This window comes from Nerophis lumbriciformis, linkage group LG28 (genome assembly GCF_033978685.3).
Source record: "Nerophis lumbriciformis linkage group LG28, RoL_Nlum_v2.1, whole genome shotgun sequence".
In the NCBI taxonomy this organism is placed as follows: Eukaryota; Metazoa; Chordata; class Actinopteri; order Syngnathiformes; family Syngnathidae; genus Nerophis; species Nerophis lumbriciformis.
In genome coordinates, this window is record NC_084575.2 from 22,249,280 (window position 1) to 22,266,704 (window position 17,425).

At 37.6% G+C, this 17,425-nt stretch overlaps 1 protein-coding gene across 1 annotated transcript; it reads left to right on the forward strand.

The window, feature by feature from the left end:
- On the forward strand, window positions 1–17,303 carry gnl3l (G protein nucleolar 3 like). The gene is given in 16 exon segments (XM_061923888.2): window positions 1–24; window positions 27–63; window positions 143–186; window positions 1,462–1,548; window positions 1,634–1,750; window positions 1,857–1,940; window positions 4,247–4,382; window positions 4,506–4,609; window positions 4,698–4,842; window positions 5,012–5,099; window positions 7,047–7,224; window positions 7,297–7,439; window positions 7,512–7,648; window positions 11,655–11,821; window positions 14,209–14,383; window positions 17,206–17,303. Coding segments are annotated over 16 exon segments (1,734 nt in total). The 3' UTR covers window positions 17,274–17,303.
- Window positions 17,304–17,425: the final 122 nt, after the last annotated feature.

Sequence of the window (17,425 nt, forward strand, 5' to 3'; positions counted from 1 at the left end):
ATGCCCACATCTGCGCCTCAGCCACACGTGAGGTCAATGTGGAAGAAGCTATGTCTAAATCAAGTACGTTGTATTTCTATTTCAACTTTGTCTCTAAACTAACCAAATTTGAAATTAATCCGACCACATATTGTTTTTACAGAACAAAGACGAGCGAAGCGTCTTGGTTTACTTGGTAAATGTAAGGTAAGCGCTTTTTGACAAATGTCCGCCTCAGATAACTTGTTGTTGACGATTAACTGACAAAAAATAAGTACAGTTAAGAAGGATTGCTGAAGTGAATACGTCATTATTGTGTTTCATAATAAACGTTTAGCTAGCTACGTTGTATTTGTATAGTATGTTTTTTCACGTGTTGTGAATGTCTTAAAGCTGCACTGCTAGCCTACTTACAAAACCACTGTGTACTCGTGTCAACATTAGGTTTATATTATATTTATTCATAACATATTTTAAGTACGTGACGAAAAAGTTTAAATGCAAAATAGGCCAAAAAATCAAGGGAGCTATGAATTTTTTATGTTAAAAAAATTATTAGTTTTTTTGTCCTGGATTATCCATTAAGGCAACCCTACACAGAGAAAAAGACGATCACCTCAAAACCGCTGCCTTAGCAATAATGATAACTGGATCAGCGGTCGATTGTCATGTACCTACATATTTATATTATATATAACCAATTTAGTGTTGATCATTTAAATAACATATACAATTAGTTATTTATAGACCAAAGCCTCATCCATTTGCTTGAGTATGTATTTTTCAAAACATTTAACTCGGGTAGTATTAGGGATGATGTTCGAAACCGGTTCTCCCGGTTGTTCGATAAGAAAAGAACCGTTTGATAAGAAAAGAACCGATTCAATGGACTCGAATCCCTTTTTGAGAACCGGTTACCGTTATCGAGGCCGCTATAGTAAAGAAAAAGAGTTGGTTCTTTATTCGAATCCCTGGGAACGAATCCCGTCCCACAAAAAATGCCCTGTGGGACATCACAGGAAATGACGTCATTTCCTGTGATGTCACACAAGCAGCAAAAATAATGGACCGGACAAAAACACCTCAAGGCATGGCTATTCACCTATAGTGATCACAGAGACAGGTTGTTTTTGTGTTACTGTATATATTTGTTTTTCTAAAAAAATCCCACTTAATATACTTTAGGTAACAATAGTCAATATTTATTTATTTTATTTTTTTAGGGGGGTAACAGTCAATAATTATTTATTTTATTTTTTATTTTTATTTTAAAATAAAAGTGAGCTTTTTTTAAACCAAATATTGTGTTTTTTTCAATATACAACAACCTGTCTGGATTCGATAAGAGAATGGATAAGGAATCGGTTCGATAAGAGGATTCGATAATGGGCCCGAACTCGATAATTTCTTATCAAACATCATCCCTAAGTATGTGTTCACTTATTAAATATACCACACATTTGGCATGTCCTCTCTCCGCAGACTAAAGATGGGAGGACAACAAATAAAGAGCAGCAATCAGCGCGAAAAGTCAAGGACAAAAAGCCAGAAGAAACTAGGAAGCAAAGGGTAATATATCCATGACACTTTTACCTGATTTGAGGCTGAGTGCTACAGTGTACTTAATATGATTCATTTCTTTTCACCGAACAAGCTTGAAGAGTTGCAAGCAAGGCAGAAGATCTCCAGAGAACAACAGCTGTTGAAGAGGAGGAGTTTACAAAGCTTTCAAAATGACATCCTGCAGAGGCAAAAAGCATTTGAACAAAGGGTAAATATTCAGTGGATGTTTGGGGGGGACACAGAACTGTAGTTCTGCATCAATGTTGTTGACTAAATAAATGCTGTCATTTACACGTGCATATTTGTGATCACAGGAAACAGAGATGCAGAGTTTGGAAAAGCATGTCAACTTTGAAACTGAGAATTCCAGAAAAGCATACTACAGAGAATTTAAAAAGGTATTTTTCAACTTTGTACACATTGTAAAACTCAATAATGAATATTTCCAACTAGGCCTCGGCTGATAACTAATTTTGCTTGACGATATAGTGTCCCACAAATTATTGCAGATAAACAATATTATTGTCAGTGTTATATTGAGGCCAACTTAAAGGGGAACTGCAATTTGGGGGGGATTTTTTGTCTATCATTCACAATCCTTTTGTGAGACAAGCACAAGCACCTTTTTAATGCATTCTAACTCTTAAAGAACTGCTAGCAAGAGACAGCTCACAATATTGGTAATGGGATTCGCTTTATTCTGACTATAAAGCGCTCCAAGAAACATCCAAAAACCTTCATCAAAAAAAGTGCAGTTTTAGCTCTAATGTAATCATTATATGAAATGATAATGAAGGTAACCCTTTTAAACGCAAAAAAACTTTTAATTGGAAGATTTTACTTTTTAATTATTCAAAATTAGTAAACAAAAAATTAAATTGACTCAATCTCTGTTAGCAAAAAATGCACTTTATTAGATTTTAATGCTGTTTTAAAAAATGTAATCTTTTAATCAGAATAATCAAACTTGCATTTTGATTTAACCCAGTAAATTCTTTGCATACATATTGTAAACTTTAAACACCCCAATATTTTGACACAAATACAATTTTATTGTCAGAATGTCATACAGGAACATTTTTAAGTGTTTTACTGGAATGCGCGACAGTTTGTTACTCAAAAGTTGCTAACAGTTGTATCTAAAGTTATATTTGAGTGTATTTTGAAGTGAAATTTGCCAGCGAGCACACCAGTCAAAAGTCTCCTCACTCATCTTTGTACTGACATATGCATGGAATGAGCTAAAAATAAATTGCGTGATTAATCTGTGTTCGTACATGATTAATCACACGAGTTAAATCGTTAACTTTGACAGCCCTAATAAATATTGAACATCTTGAAGTGTAGTTTTTTTTTCCCCATTTGGTAAACTGAGTGTTTTTCTTTGTTGTTGCTATAACTTTATAATTTCGGTTTACTGGCTCATACGTCCGCTTTGATAGGCTAATCTTGCGCATTCGGTTTGAAGCCAAAATATTCCCACACTGGGACATTTGGCTTCGCAATCATCTTTTTTCCTTTCATTTTTGTTACTTGCAGTGCTTCTAACTAGCAAGGCTCCGTTGCTGTCGAAGCTAGCAGTCCCGCATCCACCCACCGAGACAAAGCTTGTGGATGACTGACAAGAGGGTTCACTCTCTTCATTTAATTTTGCCGTTGAACGAATGTGCTGATTGCGATGCAGAGAGTGAAACCTCTTGCACCCTGTTTGAAAGCAAGAGACGAAGAAAACAAAACACAATTTGGCAATTTATCGATGCTATCCAAATTATTGAGTTTGTTTTAATTTATCGTTCAATTAATTAACTTATTGATTATCGGCCCAGGTCTACTTTCAACTAGAGATGTCCGATAATGGCTTTTTTGCCGATTTCCGATATTGTCCAACTCTTAATTACCGATACCGATATCAACCGATACCGATATATACAGTTGTGGAATTAACACATTATTATGCTTAATTTTGCTGTGATGCCCCGCTGGATGCATTAAACAATGTAACAAGGTTTTCCAAAATAAATCAACTCAAGTTATGGAAAAAAATGCCAACATGGTACTGCCATATTTATTATTGAAGTCACAAAGTGCATTATTTTTTTAACATGCCTCAAAACAGCAGCTTGGAATTTGGGACATGCTCTCCCTGAAAGAGCATGAGGAGGTTGAGGTGGGCGGGGTTGGGAGGGGCGTGGTTGGGGTTGGGGGGGGGGGGGATTAGGGGGTAGTGGGGGGTGTATATTGTAGCGTCCCGGAAGAGTTAGTGCTGCCAGGGGTTCTAGGTATTTGTTCTGTTGTGTTTATGTTGTGTTACAGTGCGGATGTTCTCCCGAAATGTGTTTGTCATTCTTGTTTGGTGTGGGTTCACAGTGTGGCGCATATTTGCAACAGTGTTAAAGTTGTTTATACGGCCACCCTCAGTGTGACCTCTATGGCTGTTGACCAAGTATGTCTTGCATTCAATTGTGTGTGAAAAGCCGTAGATATTATGTGACTGGGCCGGCACGCAAAGGAAGTGCCTTAAGGTTTATTGGCGCTCTGTACTTTTCCCTACGTCCTTGTACACAGCGGCGTTTTAAAAAGTCATACATTTTACTTTTTGATACCGATAATTTTGAAACCGATACCGATAATTCCTGATATTACATTTTAAAGCATCTCTACTTTCAACTGTGGTAGAATATTTTTTTTATACCTTATCTTGTAGGTAGTTGAGGCTGCAGATGTGATCCTGGAAGTTTTAGATGCACGTGATCCTATTGGGTGCAGATGTCCTCAGGTTGAGCAGGCGGTCATTCAAAGTGGAACAAACAAAAAGATTGTGTTGGTGCTCAATAAAATTGGTAAGTTCGAGAGATGTCCTTTTTGAATATCATATTTACAATGCTTGCATAAAGCGTTAAAATACTTGAAAATTAAAAGGGCTTGACTAATGTCTGAATTTGAATGTTTAATGTTGATCTTAGATTTGGTGTCAAAGGAAATCGTGGAGAAGTGGATCAAGTATCTGCGGAATGAGTTTCCCACAGTGGCTTTTAAAGCATCGACTCAACAACAGTCCAAAAACTTGGTATTTGTCAAACATTTCTGCATTTTTTTGAACGTTCTCAGGAGAGCATTGCAGACTAAGGCTTAGTTATGCTTCCTGGCTTTGACAGAAACGCAGTAATGTACCAGTCACTCAAGCCACCACAGAGCTTCTGAGCACCAGTGCTTGTGTTGGCGCAGACTGCTTGATGAAGTTACTCGCTAATTACTGCCGCAACCTCGACATAAAGACGGCCATCACGGTAGGCGTTGTAGGTGAGAACACAACTGAGTCGACTGACCTAATTTCTACACAAAGTGTAGTTTGCGTGGGTCTTTGGTTAACCTATTCTTAAATTCACAAAATCTGTGAGTGAAATTCTATGGCAGTATCACTGAAACACAGTCGGTTGAAATCATGGCATGTTTTTATTTTGTTTTACAGGTTTTCCAAATGTGGGAAAGAGCAGTTTGATCAACAGTCTAAAACGTGCAAGAGCATGTAGTGTTGGTGCTACTCCTGGTGTCACCAAGTGAGTAACTAAACAAATCCTTATTGAATGACACCATTTACAATATAATGTGCCTGGAGCGGTTAATTGTTTAAAAATGTAAAAAGATCTTAGAAACAGTCTTTAGTAAAAAACCTTCTGGAAAAAAATGTATGATTAAGCTTCGCTTACGTTATGAGGATTTGTAAAATAATCAATTTTAAAATCATAGCAATTGTTTCATAAAAAAGGCTGTTGGGGGTCATTTAATGCAGCTGTTATCACTTCATTCTCTTGAGAAAGAAATGATGCAATAAAAATGGTGACATTTCCATACTGTCACATGACATCATATTTGCTCTGATAATGTTTTCTTTATAAAGGCTAAAAAATGAATACATTTATTTAAAAACACATTTGTGTTATTATTAATTAGTATTAACATATATTTTTATATTATCGTTTTGATATATTTTCAATTGTTGCTGCTTATTGTACAATGTACCGGTACTTTGAGAACTTTTCAAGTGTCCAGAGACTTTTTTATTCTTCATCAAAATAGACAAGCAACAAATCTAGCATTTATTTTTCTTGTGTTATTATTAAATGTAATCGTGTTTAGAGACTCTATTTCTGTCCCTCGATGTGTCCGACGAAAAGCGAGCTGCAGCGTGCATGACGTCACACTTGCTTGGCGCTGCTGCTCAAGTTGGACTTTCTCTCTTTAAAAACCGCCTCTGTTCTCTTAATATTTGCACATTTTGTAGATCGATGTCCACGGGTCTATCTGGGGTATATTAAAGTTACACCCACATCGCAGACATGCTGACTGCGCTCCAGACAATTGCGTGCATCTTGTTTATGTCATCACAACATCCGGTTTCAGCAGCGCTGTTTTCGGTGATCAAAGTCTTTTTTCGGCGGCAAATTTTCGGTGCATCACTAGTTAATATTGCGCAAATAATAGGCTTTCTACTATATATTTATTTATATTGTACCAACCTGCTGGTAATATTTCTTGTTTGTGTGGTTTTGATTTGATGTAAATTTTTCCCATGATTGTAAACACACAATTCGTGCCTGAAAGCAGATGGGCAAAAAATGAGGAAATGTTGCATGTTGGAAGCAAAGAGACGAAAGTGTTTGCACGGCCGGTAAAACCTGTTGGAATTGGGCCAGTTGTTATCATGCGATTGGCAATAAAGGTTAAAAATAGCGTTAATAACTTTAATTTGTTTTAACATTAAAAAAAAACGTAGTTTCAAGGTGTGGCGGCTATAATTTTGTCGTGGCGGTGCGTCACGCTCAGTTACATTAAGGGGAAAACTTGATTATTGTAGAACGAATTTATAATTTATTATCAATAAATCTCATGCTGTAATATCATTATTCACAGCAAAGCTAATTATTCTTTCTCCGGCCATATTTTGAGTTTCATTCGCGTATTTATTTGGCTGTAAACCACAAAAGAAAATGATAAAAATCAGCCTTTCTTTTTTTATATTTCAAAAATTATTTATATACCTAATTTAAAAAGTTATATTTTGTATCATTTTAAAAGTCCTCAGATCACTTCAACTAGAATAAAAACATTTTTCGAACCCACATAACCTACATACTATTTTAACTCAAAATATAGCCAGAGTATATATACTCAAGTCATTTAATGTATTTCACAACTGAAGTACATGTTCAGCTTTAGAAAGCTACAATAGATGGAAAAGAGTATGGATGGACTTCACTTAAGAATGTTTTTTTGTAGGTTGTAATCGTTATTAGATGTTTACCAAATGGGAAACAAGATAGGAGCCCATCGGTAGGGTCCATGGTGCTATAATCATTAGTTTGTCTGTCTGATGGATTTTTAGTGAATAAGATTTAGTTTGGTGTGGATGGTTACAAAATCACCATGCTACTAACACCTATACTCTATACCTAATATTTACATTGCATATAGATTGTCTTAATTCTGGGTTTACTACATTTTAGGTGCCTTCAAGAAGTGCATTTGGACAAGCACATTAAGCTTCTTGATTGCCCTGGAATCGTCATGGCAACGTCCACATCTGATGCAGCCATGATTCTACGTAACTGTGTCAAAATTGAGCAGCTAGTGGATCCACTTGCCCCAGTTGAAGCCATCCTGCGACGCTGCAACAAGGCACAGGTATATTGTTTCCTCCCCAAACTATTTGTTTTTCATTTAAAGTATTGAAGCCATTACATACATTTTCACCAGATCATTGAACACTACGGGGTGCCCGACTTTAATACGGCTCTGGAGTTCTTGGCATTGCTGGCGCGACGTCAGGGCAAACTAAAAAAGGGAGGACTGCCTGACACTGACAAAGCAGCTAAAAGTGTGTTAATGGACTGGACAGGGTGCGTAAAATGTTTGATTTTAAAGGCCTGTACTGCAATATGGTGTTGATTTCGGTGTGTAACGCAATTCAGGGGAAGGATTAGTTACTTCACGCACCCACCTGAGACACACACTCTCCCAACACACGTCAGTGCTGAGATTGTGACAGAGATGGGCAAAGCTTTTGACTGGGATGAACTTGAAAAAGGAAATCAGGAGGTTCTTGCAGGTAACAATCCTTTAACTCATTCTTTGTATTATGTATTTGCTCTACACATGTGACTACATAATAAGACTATTATTATTACTTGCCATTTAATCTTAATCTTTATAGTTTTTTGTGTTTTTTTTTGTTTTTTTTAGAAATGTACTCAATGCTTTTCCTTTGTTCCTGGTTTTGTATCAGTTTGTTACAGGTACTCTGTGGTAGGGATGTCCCGATCCAGGTTTTTGCACTTCCGATCCGATACCGATATTGTTTTTGCACTTCCGATCCGATACCAATACTGGCCTATCCGAGCATGTATTAAAGTTTAAAGTTATTCAGCCTACTTAGTTGTCAGAATCATGTTGAAAAGGGTTTTAGTACTCTTGATAACAACTAGCCAGCTGAATTATGGGAGTTTGGATAATACACAATGGTTGGTAACAAGAAACTGACCTGTTTATTCAAGGATAAACACAAAATAGACAAAATTATACATGACAAACAGAAATGGCATCATTGAACTAGGGCTGGGTGATAAGGCCTTTTTTTAATATTGCTATATTTTAAGGCCATATTGCGATACACAATATATATCTGATATTTTGCCTTAGCCTTGAATAAACACTTGATGCATATAATCACAGCAGTATGATGATTCTATGTGTCTACATTAAAACATTCTTCATACTGCATTAATATATGCTACTTTTAAACTTTCATGCAGAGAAGGAAATCACAACTAAAAAAAAACACTATTTTTTTCATACGGTGTTGATGTGGAAATGTTTGCCTCTGCATTTTGATGGTGTGGACGTGTGGCACCGAATGGAGATAAGCGTCTCGACAGACGTTACAATATTTGAACAATGATGACGAAAACTGTTTTCTCTGTCGTGTCCGTGTGTCGAAAATTGTTATGCGCTTATTTTTTTATTTGATGTTGTGCGTGGCATAGATTCGCTTTAGCACAGGCGCGCACCTTAGAGGGAAGGTTGCTAACGTTAGCCATGCTGCTACCTCTCTGCTGGGAAAGGGCGTATACGTATGTGACGTATGACGTGACAGTATGTGACGTGTGTAAGAAGGTGCGCTTGCTGTCTGTGAGAAGGAGACACAGGAAAGAGTGAGAAGAGCCTGTCGTGTAATGCCAGCAGCTAAACGCTACTGCGTGAGAATCCACAGACCTGTGGATGTGTTGAAGGTGGGCTGGAAAATGCGGAACGGAAATTAGGGAGCAGCAGAAAAGTGGAATGTAATATTTAAAGCGGTGCGTTGGAAAACACGGACCGGAGTTTTTTTTAAACTGGATCTGGATCGGCATTTTCCCATGCCTTGCCGATACGCATTTTTTTGCAAATATCGGCGGCCGATCCGATCCAAATATCGGATCGGGACATCCCTACTCTGTGGTACGTTTTATTTTTTTTCAAACATTTGTTTATTGATTTTCAGAAACATGCAATTGACATAAGATGGTTAACATACATCAAATGCTGTTTTTACCGCTAACAACGAAAATAAAATAAAGTAAGAAACCACAGACAGATGTCAACATAAAACCACAGACACCTGCATTCCTGAATGGCCTTAGAGAGAAATGGCAACCCACAAGAGCGTAAAAGGCTCATTAACCACCCACTTTTCAATTGTGTTTCAAACAGGATTAATTTGGAGATCAGTCTCGCCTACATATTTCAGAAAGACACCGCACAGTTCTTGAAACTTTGCAGAACAACCATTCAATGTCCGCCTAAACCTCTTCTGTTTGAGAACATACAGAACATCTTTAATCTAGCAGGTGTGGAAAGGAGGCGATGTTGCCTTCCAAATTAACACAATGAGCCTTCTCACCAACAAAGTAGTAAATACTACAAGATTCTTTTTGGATTTGCTAAGGATAGATGACTGAGGTGCTACTCCAAACAGTCCACTTAGATGATTTGGTTCAATCCTTTCACTGGTGACCACAGATATAGTGTTTAAAATATTTGTCCGATAGCTGTTCTGGGATGACCAGAGCCAAAAAACACATGTATAAATTCATCTGGAGCCTGTTGACATTGATTGCATAACACAGATCTGCGCTAATCGGACCTTGGTTTAATAAGTGCGATTAATTAACTTGCATTGAATAAGGCTGTGTCTGGCACAAATGGAAAACTTATGAAAACGTATTTGCTATTCTCAGACAGTCTCATATCTAAACACCCTCCCAAAGTGACTTAATCAAAGTCAGGAAGACAGGGCGTTAAAGAAAAATTTGGTTATAAATATGTGTAATTGATCCTTTGACAGTTGGAAACAGTGTCAACAACTCTGGTACAGATTTGAACTGGTTCCGCTCTTATCTCGCAGACCAATGTTTATATCTAAGTATGGTTACATGTTTCTACCTCACCTAACCCATGAAATAAGGCGTGGGGTTCCCCAAGTCTCAATATTAGGTAAATATTTTTAATCGTATGATACTCGGTTGTACATGGCTGTGTCTCCTAATGACACAGGCCCAATAGATACTGGTTTTAACTGCATTTCAGACGTCAAGTCATAGATCACAGTAGGGCTGCAAGCATCAATTGATATTTTGTTGCTTTAAGGATTCGGTTAATGATTAAAATACTCTTATTGCTCCAGCACAGATGAGAGCATTGCACCTATTAGTGATGAAGCTCGCGCTACTGTTGAGTTGGCCTGTGTGTGGGGGGGTAGGACTAGTGGAGAGAGATGGCTCAAAAAAATGACAAAAGTGGAGAGGGCGCAAAGGGCCCAGACAAGATGAGATAGGTTTTGCGATCATTTAAGTGAAAAAGACCCACATTGTAGTGAAATGTTTGCACAATCAAACGGAGCTGGCATTTCACAGTAGTACTACATCAATGATACAACATTACTAAAAAGCATCTTGCACATTTAAGAGCCGCAAACAAACAGAAAAAAGGTGTACGTCTATTTTGGTAGCTCACATCACATATGTTTGACTGGCATAACACATGTTTTATTCATGTGAGGACATGTTGGCATCTTCAATTTGTATGTTAATCCTAAATAGTTGTTTGTCCAAAATTCAAACACCCCTAACCAACTGATAACTTTTTAAAATGTGTACCGTATTTTTCGGAGTATAAGTCGCACCGGAGTATAAGTCGCACTTGCCGAAAATGCATAATAAAGAAGGAAAAAAACATATATAAATCGCACTGGAGCCCGGCCAAACTATGAAAAAAACTACGACTTATAGTCCGAAAAATACGGTATGTGTTAAATTGTTAAATGCATTGGCCCATAATTTATTATACTTCATCAGTCGTTCTGTTTAGTTTTTTTATTTATTATCTAGTACCTGGTTCATGGTTGTTTGGCTACACAGTTGTTTTTTTACTTTTAAACTTTTTCTTTAATATAAGTATTATAAAATGATGTTCCTGTCCACCTACAGCTCAACTGCAACAAAACATATGGTTTCGTTATAGGTTCTAAAGACCAGAAAGAGAAACTTTACAAAATTACAAGGTTTTAAAACAACACAATCCATAAAACATTTGGGACGTGGTTTTTGATATATCAGAAATAGTTTTTGATCGTTTTAAGAACATAGCCAGAATCTGGCAGATATACTCTCAGCTCAGCACAGAGGTGTTAAGTGTGTTTTTTTACTGGTCTAAAGAACTTTGTGTTGCAACTTGTCAATGCATGAAAAGTGCTATATAAATAAAGATTAATTGATTGAAGTGTACATGTGTTAATATTGCTACTGTGACACCTTTATTTTCCCCATGGGATTATTTACTCACAAAAAATTAGGGATATTTGGCTTTTGGATCAAATTTCCATATGAACCTGAAATGCCCTTCACAGGTGAACTTTATGCTTTTAGTTCGCACGTTGACGGTTTCAGTACTTTTTGCACAACTTGCTATTCTCTAACAAGGTTACGTTGTGTGATCCACACATTGATTAATAGATGTGCTTAGAATCGGTATTAAAACAGTCCTCTTCATTATGTTTATATTTTGACATCGTGTTCCAGATTCATCTTGTGCTGATACTCCGATGGGATTTTGCATGGAAACCACTGGGATGACTCATGGCGAGCAAGCTCAAGCTCCCTGTTACCAGGAAATGGAAGGAGAGTCTGCACAGGAGCAAGAATTAAATGACGAAGCTGAATCTATGGAGGATGATCAGGATCTTGAGGTGTGGAAAGTATGGTGCTTAACCGTTATGGTTGCAACCCTTTTTTTAAAAACAAATCGTATCGTATTTACAATCAAAATTAAGCTCAAATGTATTTGTCTGAAGGGATGCTCTTTGCTCTGTATTTTTGCAAAAATCCAAGATAGTTTGTAAAATGTCAATTAAATGAATGACCGGGTGCTTTGTATGAAAACCTATTACCTGCCCTTTCTTGAATTGTCACCACTGAGATATTAAAATAGCAGATTTTACCCCTTCTCATGTTAATCCCAGATGCATGCTGCTTCTGCCTTCCAAAGCAGAGGGTGAGGGTTCAATCCCCAGCCAGGTTATATGATGTTAACATTAAACCAGAGGTGTGCAAACTTTTTATACTGAAAATATATATATATATATATACACTGAAAAGTCAAAGCATGATGGGGCCATTTTAATATGTTCTTATTTTGTTAAAAAAAACAACTAAAAATAGATATACTGTGTATTTAAAGACAAAACTTTGTCAGTTATGTATTATTAGTTACCTGTGTCAAATGTTCAGCTTTTTCTTAGTATATTACATAATTATGCTGTTTTGTTGTGATTTTATTTTGTCTATGCAGTGGCCCAACAAAACTTGAGCTGCAAGCTGCAAATGGCACCGAAGCCACACTTTGGACACCCCTGTAGCTGAGTTATTGCTTCTAACCGTTTGGAATTTAAACATACACAATTTTATTAAACAGTTACGCCATTGCAGCAACAAACTTCTTGAGTAAAGATGTTGGACACACACTAAGGCATCCTGTTGAATGCCCTTCACAATAAGGTACATCCGGTTCACAGAAATAAAATACATAAACAATACAATTTTGTTGTACCGCCACTTCTGCGCAGGGCCAACACAGATAGACAGACAACCATTCACACACTGGGTCCAGTTTAGTCTTTCCAATCAGCCTATGCCCCGGTGCATGTCTTCGGAATTTAACTAAAACGTTTCCCCAAAACAATGAATATCTATAACAGTGTCGCATTAAGTTGCAACAACCCCTGCATTAACCAAAAAACATAATCATCACGCGACTGCCATGCTGTAGCGACACCTGACGGGAAAAAGTACCAAAAACATTTATTGAATTCTCTTCAGTTTGTTATGATGCAACAAAGAAATTAATATCTTAATCGTTTTTTGGGTTTTTTTTTTTTACATATATTCTTATTACTGCAAACCATGCATATAATTAAATTGAGGTTCAAATCAAATAGTGTAAAAATCTGAAAAATATGCACCAAAAAATCTCCATGCAGGTAGGCGTTAGGACACCAAACTGTTGGTTGCGATTGCCAGTCGAGCTTTGGGATTTTATAAATAGATTCTCAAAATATTCGGAAAAATAAATGCATTATAACGTCGGTGCCCTCCCACCCTAGGAGTGACCAGCACAGCTCTCAACAGGCGTGTATTTTTACGCATTCTGTTGCATTTTGCCGGTTTTATTTTCGACTTTAGTCTGTGAAACTTGGATAACACCTCCTTGTGTCAAGGCGCCAGCATAGGCTACATGGGCTAGAGTTGAAGGTTTTAATCCTGACTTTCCGTGCTTTGCATGGTGGGGCCCCTCAGTACATCACTGATTTGTTATTCCCCTACACTTCAGGGATTAGCCTCCGGTCTTCGGGCCAGGGTCTCCTAAAGATCCCAAAACAGTGGTGACCTGGCGTTCCAGGCTATAGCTCCCAGACTCTTGAATACCTTGCACCAGTCCCTCTGTGAGCTTGACAGTGTTGACACTTAAGAAACATTTGAAGACTTCTCTTTTTAGCAAAGCTTTTAGTTAGCACCTTTTAACTATCATTTTTAATCCACTTTTTATGATATTGCCCCTGTTATAATTGAAATGTTCTTTTAATTCACCTATGTTTTGTACAGCGCTTTGTGATTTTCTGTGAAAAGCGCTTTATAAATAAAATGTACTTACTTACCTACTAGTTTTGCACACTTATTGTGACGTGCACGCTGCGCCTCAAAAAAATCTACGAGCTGACGGCGATGCTGATGGGCTTGTAACAATTTGATTAGTTCCAGCTTCAATTACTCACCTTTTCTCTCTTTAATTACCATCGTTTAGTCGCGACAGGAAGATAAATGAGTGGTGTCCACAGTGTGGTTGGATCTTGCCTTGTTTCAAACAAGGCCGAGATCAGTGATCTTGTACCGGTACTTAAAATGTTTGGTGACCACCAGTTTAGACAATCTGATCGGCTGTCCCTGCCAGCAAGAAGATACCCCTTATTTAGTTTTCAGCGTGTTGGCAACTCTACTAGCAGTGACCAAAATGACTTATTTATCCAATAATTATGATTTTGGTGGAGTGTTGTTTAACTTGTGTTCTGTCCTGTCATAGTTTGGACCAATGACAGTGGCGATCAAATCTCAGAAGCCAAAGAGCGACTTGCCCGAAAGTGAGCCTGCGCCCAAAGCTCCGAATTTGAAGGATATTGTGAACATCAATCCATTACAGCAAGGCCAAGCCCTCGTGGCAGCCAAGAAGAAGAGGAAGAAGCAACAAAAAAGAGCTGGTTTGTGTCTCATTTTAAGTCTAAATCAGGGGTGTCAAACATACGGCCCGCGGGCCTGATCCGGCCCACGGGATGAGTTTGCTAAGTATAAAAATTAACCGAAATTTTTGAATGAAAGAAACGTGTCCACTTGATGTCGCAATAGCAATTATTTGTAGATTATGCTACATATGTAAAAAAAAATTAAAATAAACCACATGATGTTGGTGCACCAGTCGAGGAAAATAAGCAAACTACATAAGTAACATCCTGTCATTTGATTTTGATACAATTTTTTTATCTTGATAGAATGAGAATTAACACCAATTAGTTGACTGATGACCATTATCACATAATTAATTAAGAAAATATAAATAACGACAAATAAAGATATGGGTTATACTTGTATAGCGCTTTTCTACCTTCAAGGTACTCAAAGCGCTTTGACACTATTTCCACACATTCACACACACATTCACACAGTGATGGCGGGAGCTGCCATGCAAGGCGCTAACCACGACCCATCAGGAGCGAGGGTGAAGTGTCTTGCTCAGGGACACAACGGACGTGACTAGGTTGGTAGAAGCTGGGGATTGAACCAGGAACCCTCAGGTTGGTGGCACGGCCACTTTCCCAACCACGCCGTCCCCCATAATTAATACAGAAAATATAAATAACGACAAATAAAGATACAGTACTATTAACCCATACTTGCCAACCCTCCCGAATTTTCCGGGAGACTCCCGAATTTCAGTGCCTTTCCCTAAAATCTCCCGGGACAACCATTCTCCCGATTTCCAGCCGGACAACAGGCACGCCCCCTCCAGGTCCATGCGGACCTGAGTGAGGACAGCCTGTCGTCACATCCGCTTGGCCAACCAAAAAGTGACCACAGAACACTATAGTGTTCTGTGGTTAATTTTTGGTTGGCCAACGGTTTACGTTGTATTGCGTACCCTGACGGCAAGTGTGGGAGTCGGTTCTGAAATATGAACTAAAAAGAAGTAACTTCATCACTTTGCCTGGTTATTGACTCCAACCCAGAATATTACACTGCCCATACCTATGCTCCTTCAAAGGCTGTGCTACTGGCTGCAAAGCATTGCACTTTCAAATACAACAATTAGTAGAGAGGAGGGTTATGTGTGTATATGTGTAAATAAATGAACACTGAAATTCAAGTATTTATTTTATTTATATATATATATATATATATATATATATATATATATATATATATATGTATGTCTTAATAAGGTTATCCAAAAAATAGTGCTCGATACCGTAGTAGAGCGCAATATATGTATGTGTGGGAAAAAAATCACAAGACTATTTCATCTCTACAGGCCTGTTTCATGAGGGGGGGTACCCTCAATCATCAGGAGATTCCTGATGATTGAGGGTACCCCCCCTCATGAAACAGGCCTGTAGAGATGAAATAGTCTTGTGATTTTTTTCCCACACATACATATATATTTATATATATATATATATTATAAAATACATATATATATATATATATAGCTAGAATTCACTGAAAGTCAAGTATTTATTTTATTTATATATATATATAAGAAATACTTGAATTTCAGTGAATTCTAGCTATAAATATACACCCCCCTTAACCCCGCCCACCTCACCCTCCTCCCCCACCCACCCAAATCTCCTGAATTTGGAGGTCTCAAGGTTGGCAAGTATGTATTAACCGCAACATCCATCCATTTCTACCGCTTATTCCCTTCGGGGTATAAAAAAAAACGACATTATGATTTGTACATTTTCAGAATGTGCTTGTTCTATTTTTAAACAAAGAAAGCAATCTGAAGTTGTCTTTACTTTTAAGTAGAGATGTCTGATAATATCGGCCTGCCGATAAATGCGTTAAAATGTAATATCGGAAATTATCGGTATCGGTTTTTTTTTGTTTTTTTTATTAAATCAACATAAAAAACACAAGATACACTTACAATTAATGCACCAACCCAAAAAACCTTCCTCCCCCATTTACACTCATTCACACAAAAGGGTTGTTTCTTTCTGTTATTAATATTCTGGTTCCTACATTATATATCAATACAGTCTGCAGGGATACAGTCCGTAAGCACACATGATTGTGCGTGCTGCTGGTCCACTAATAGTACTAACCTTTAACAGTTAATTTGACTAATTTTCATTAATTACTAGTTGCAATGTAACTGTTTTTATATTGTTTTACTTTCTTTTTTATTCAAGAAAATGTTTTTAATTTATTTATCTTATTTTATTTTTATTTTTTTTAAAGTACCTTATCTTCACCATACCTGGTTGTCCAAATTAGGCATAATAATGTGTTAATTCCACGACTGTATATATCGGTATCGATTGATATTGGTATCGGTAATAAGGGACGGCGTGGCGCAGTGGAAGAATGGCCGTGCGCGACCCGAGGGTCCCTGGTTCAATCCCCACCTAGTACCAACCTCGTCATGTCCGTTGTGTCCTGAGCAAGACACTTCACCCTTGCTCCTGATGGGTGCTGGTTAGCGCCTTGCATGGCAGCTCCCTCCATCAGTGTGTGAATGTGTGTGTAAATGTGGAAGTAGTGTCAAAGCGCTTTGAGTACCTTGAAGGTAGAAAAGCGCTATACAAGTACAACCCATTTATCATTTAATTAAAAAGGTGGACAATATCGGATATCAGCAAAAAGCCATTATCGGACATCCCTACTTTTAAGTTATCACACAGTGAATTTACCAGTCCGGCCTACTTGGGAGTAGATAAAATGAGTTTGACACCCCTGGTCTAAATGGTCATAATACCCCTCTGTATTTGTACAGTTGACTTGTATTTTGTTTCTTCCGCAGACAAAATTGCTACCAAACTCTCAGACACCTTGACATCTGCGATGGATTTCTCATTTTGTGACAGCTGATTAAAAAGAAACAATAAAACGATTGTCTATTTATCTATTACATTGCTTTTTTTTTTTTTGGTTGTTGCATTTTACCCCAAAATGTTTTTGGTGCGCTCTGTGGTAAAACGTGTTGGACAAGACTACTATTAGATGATTCAACTAACAACGTC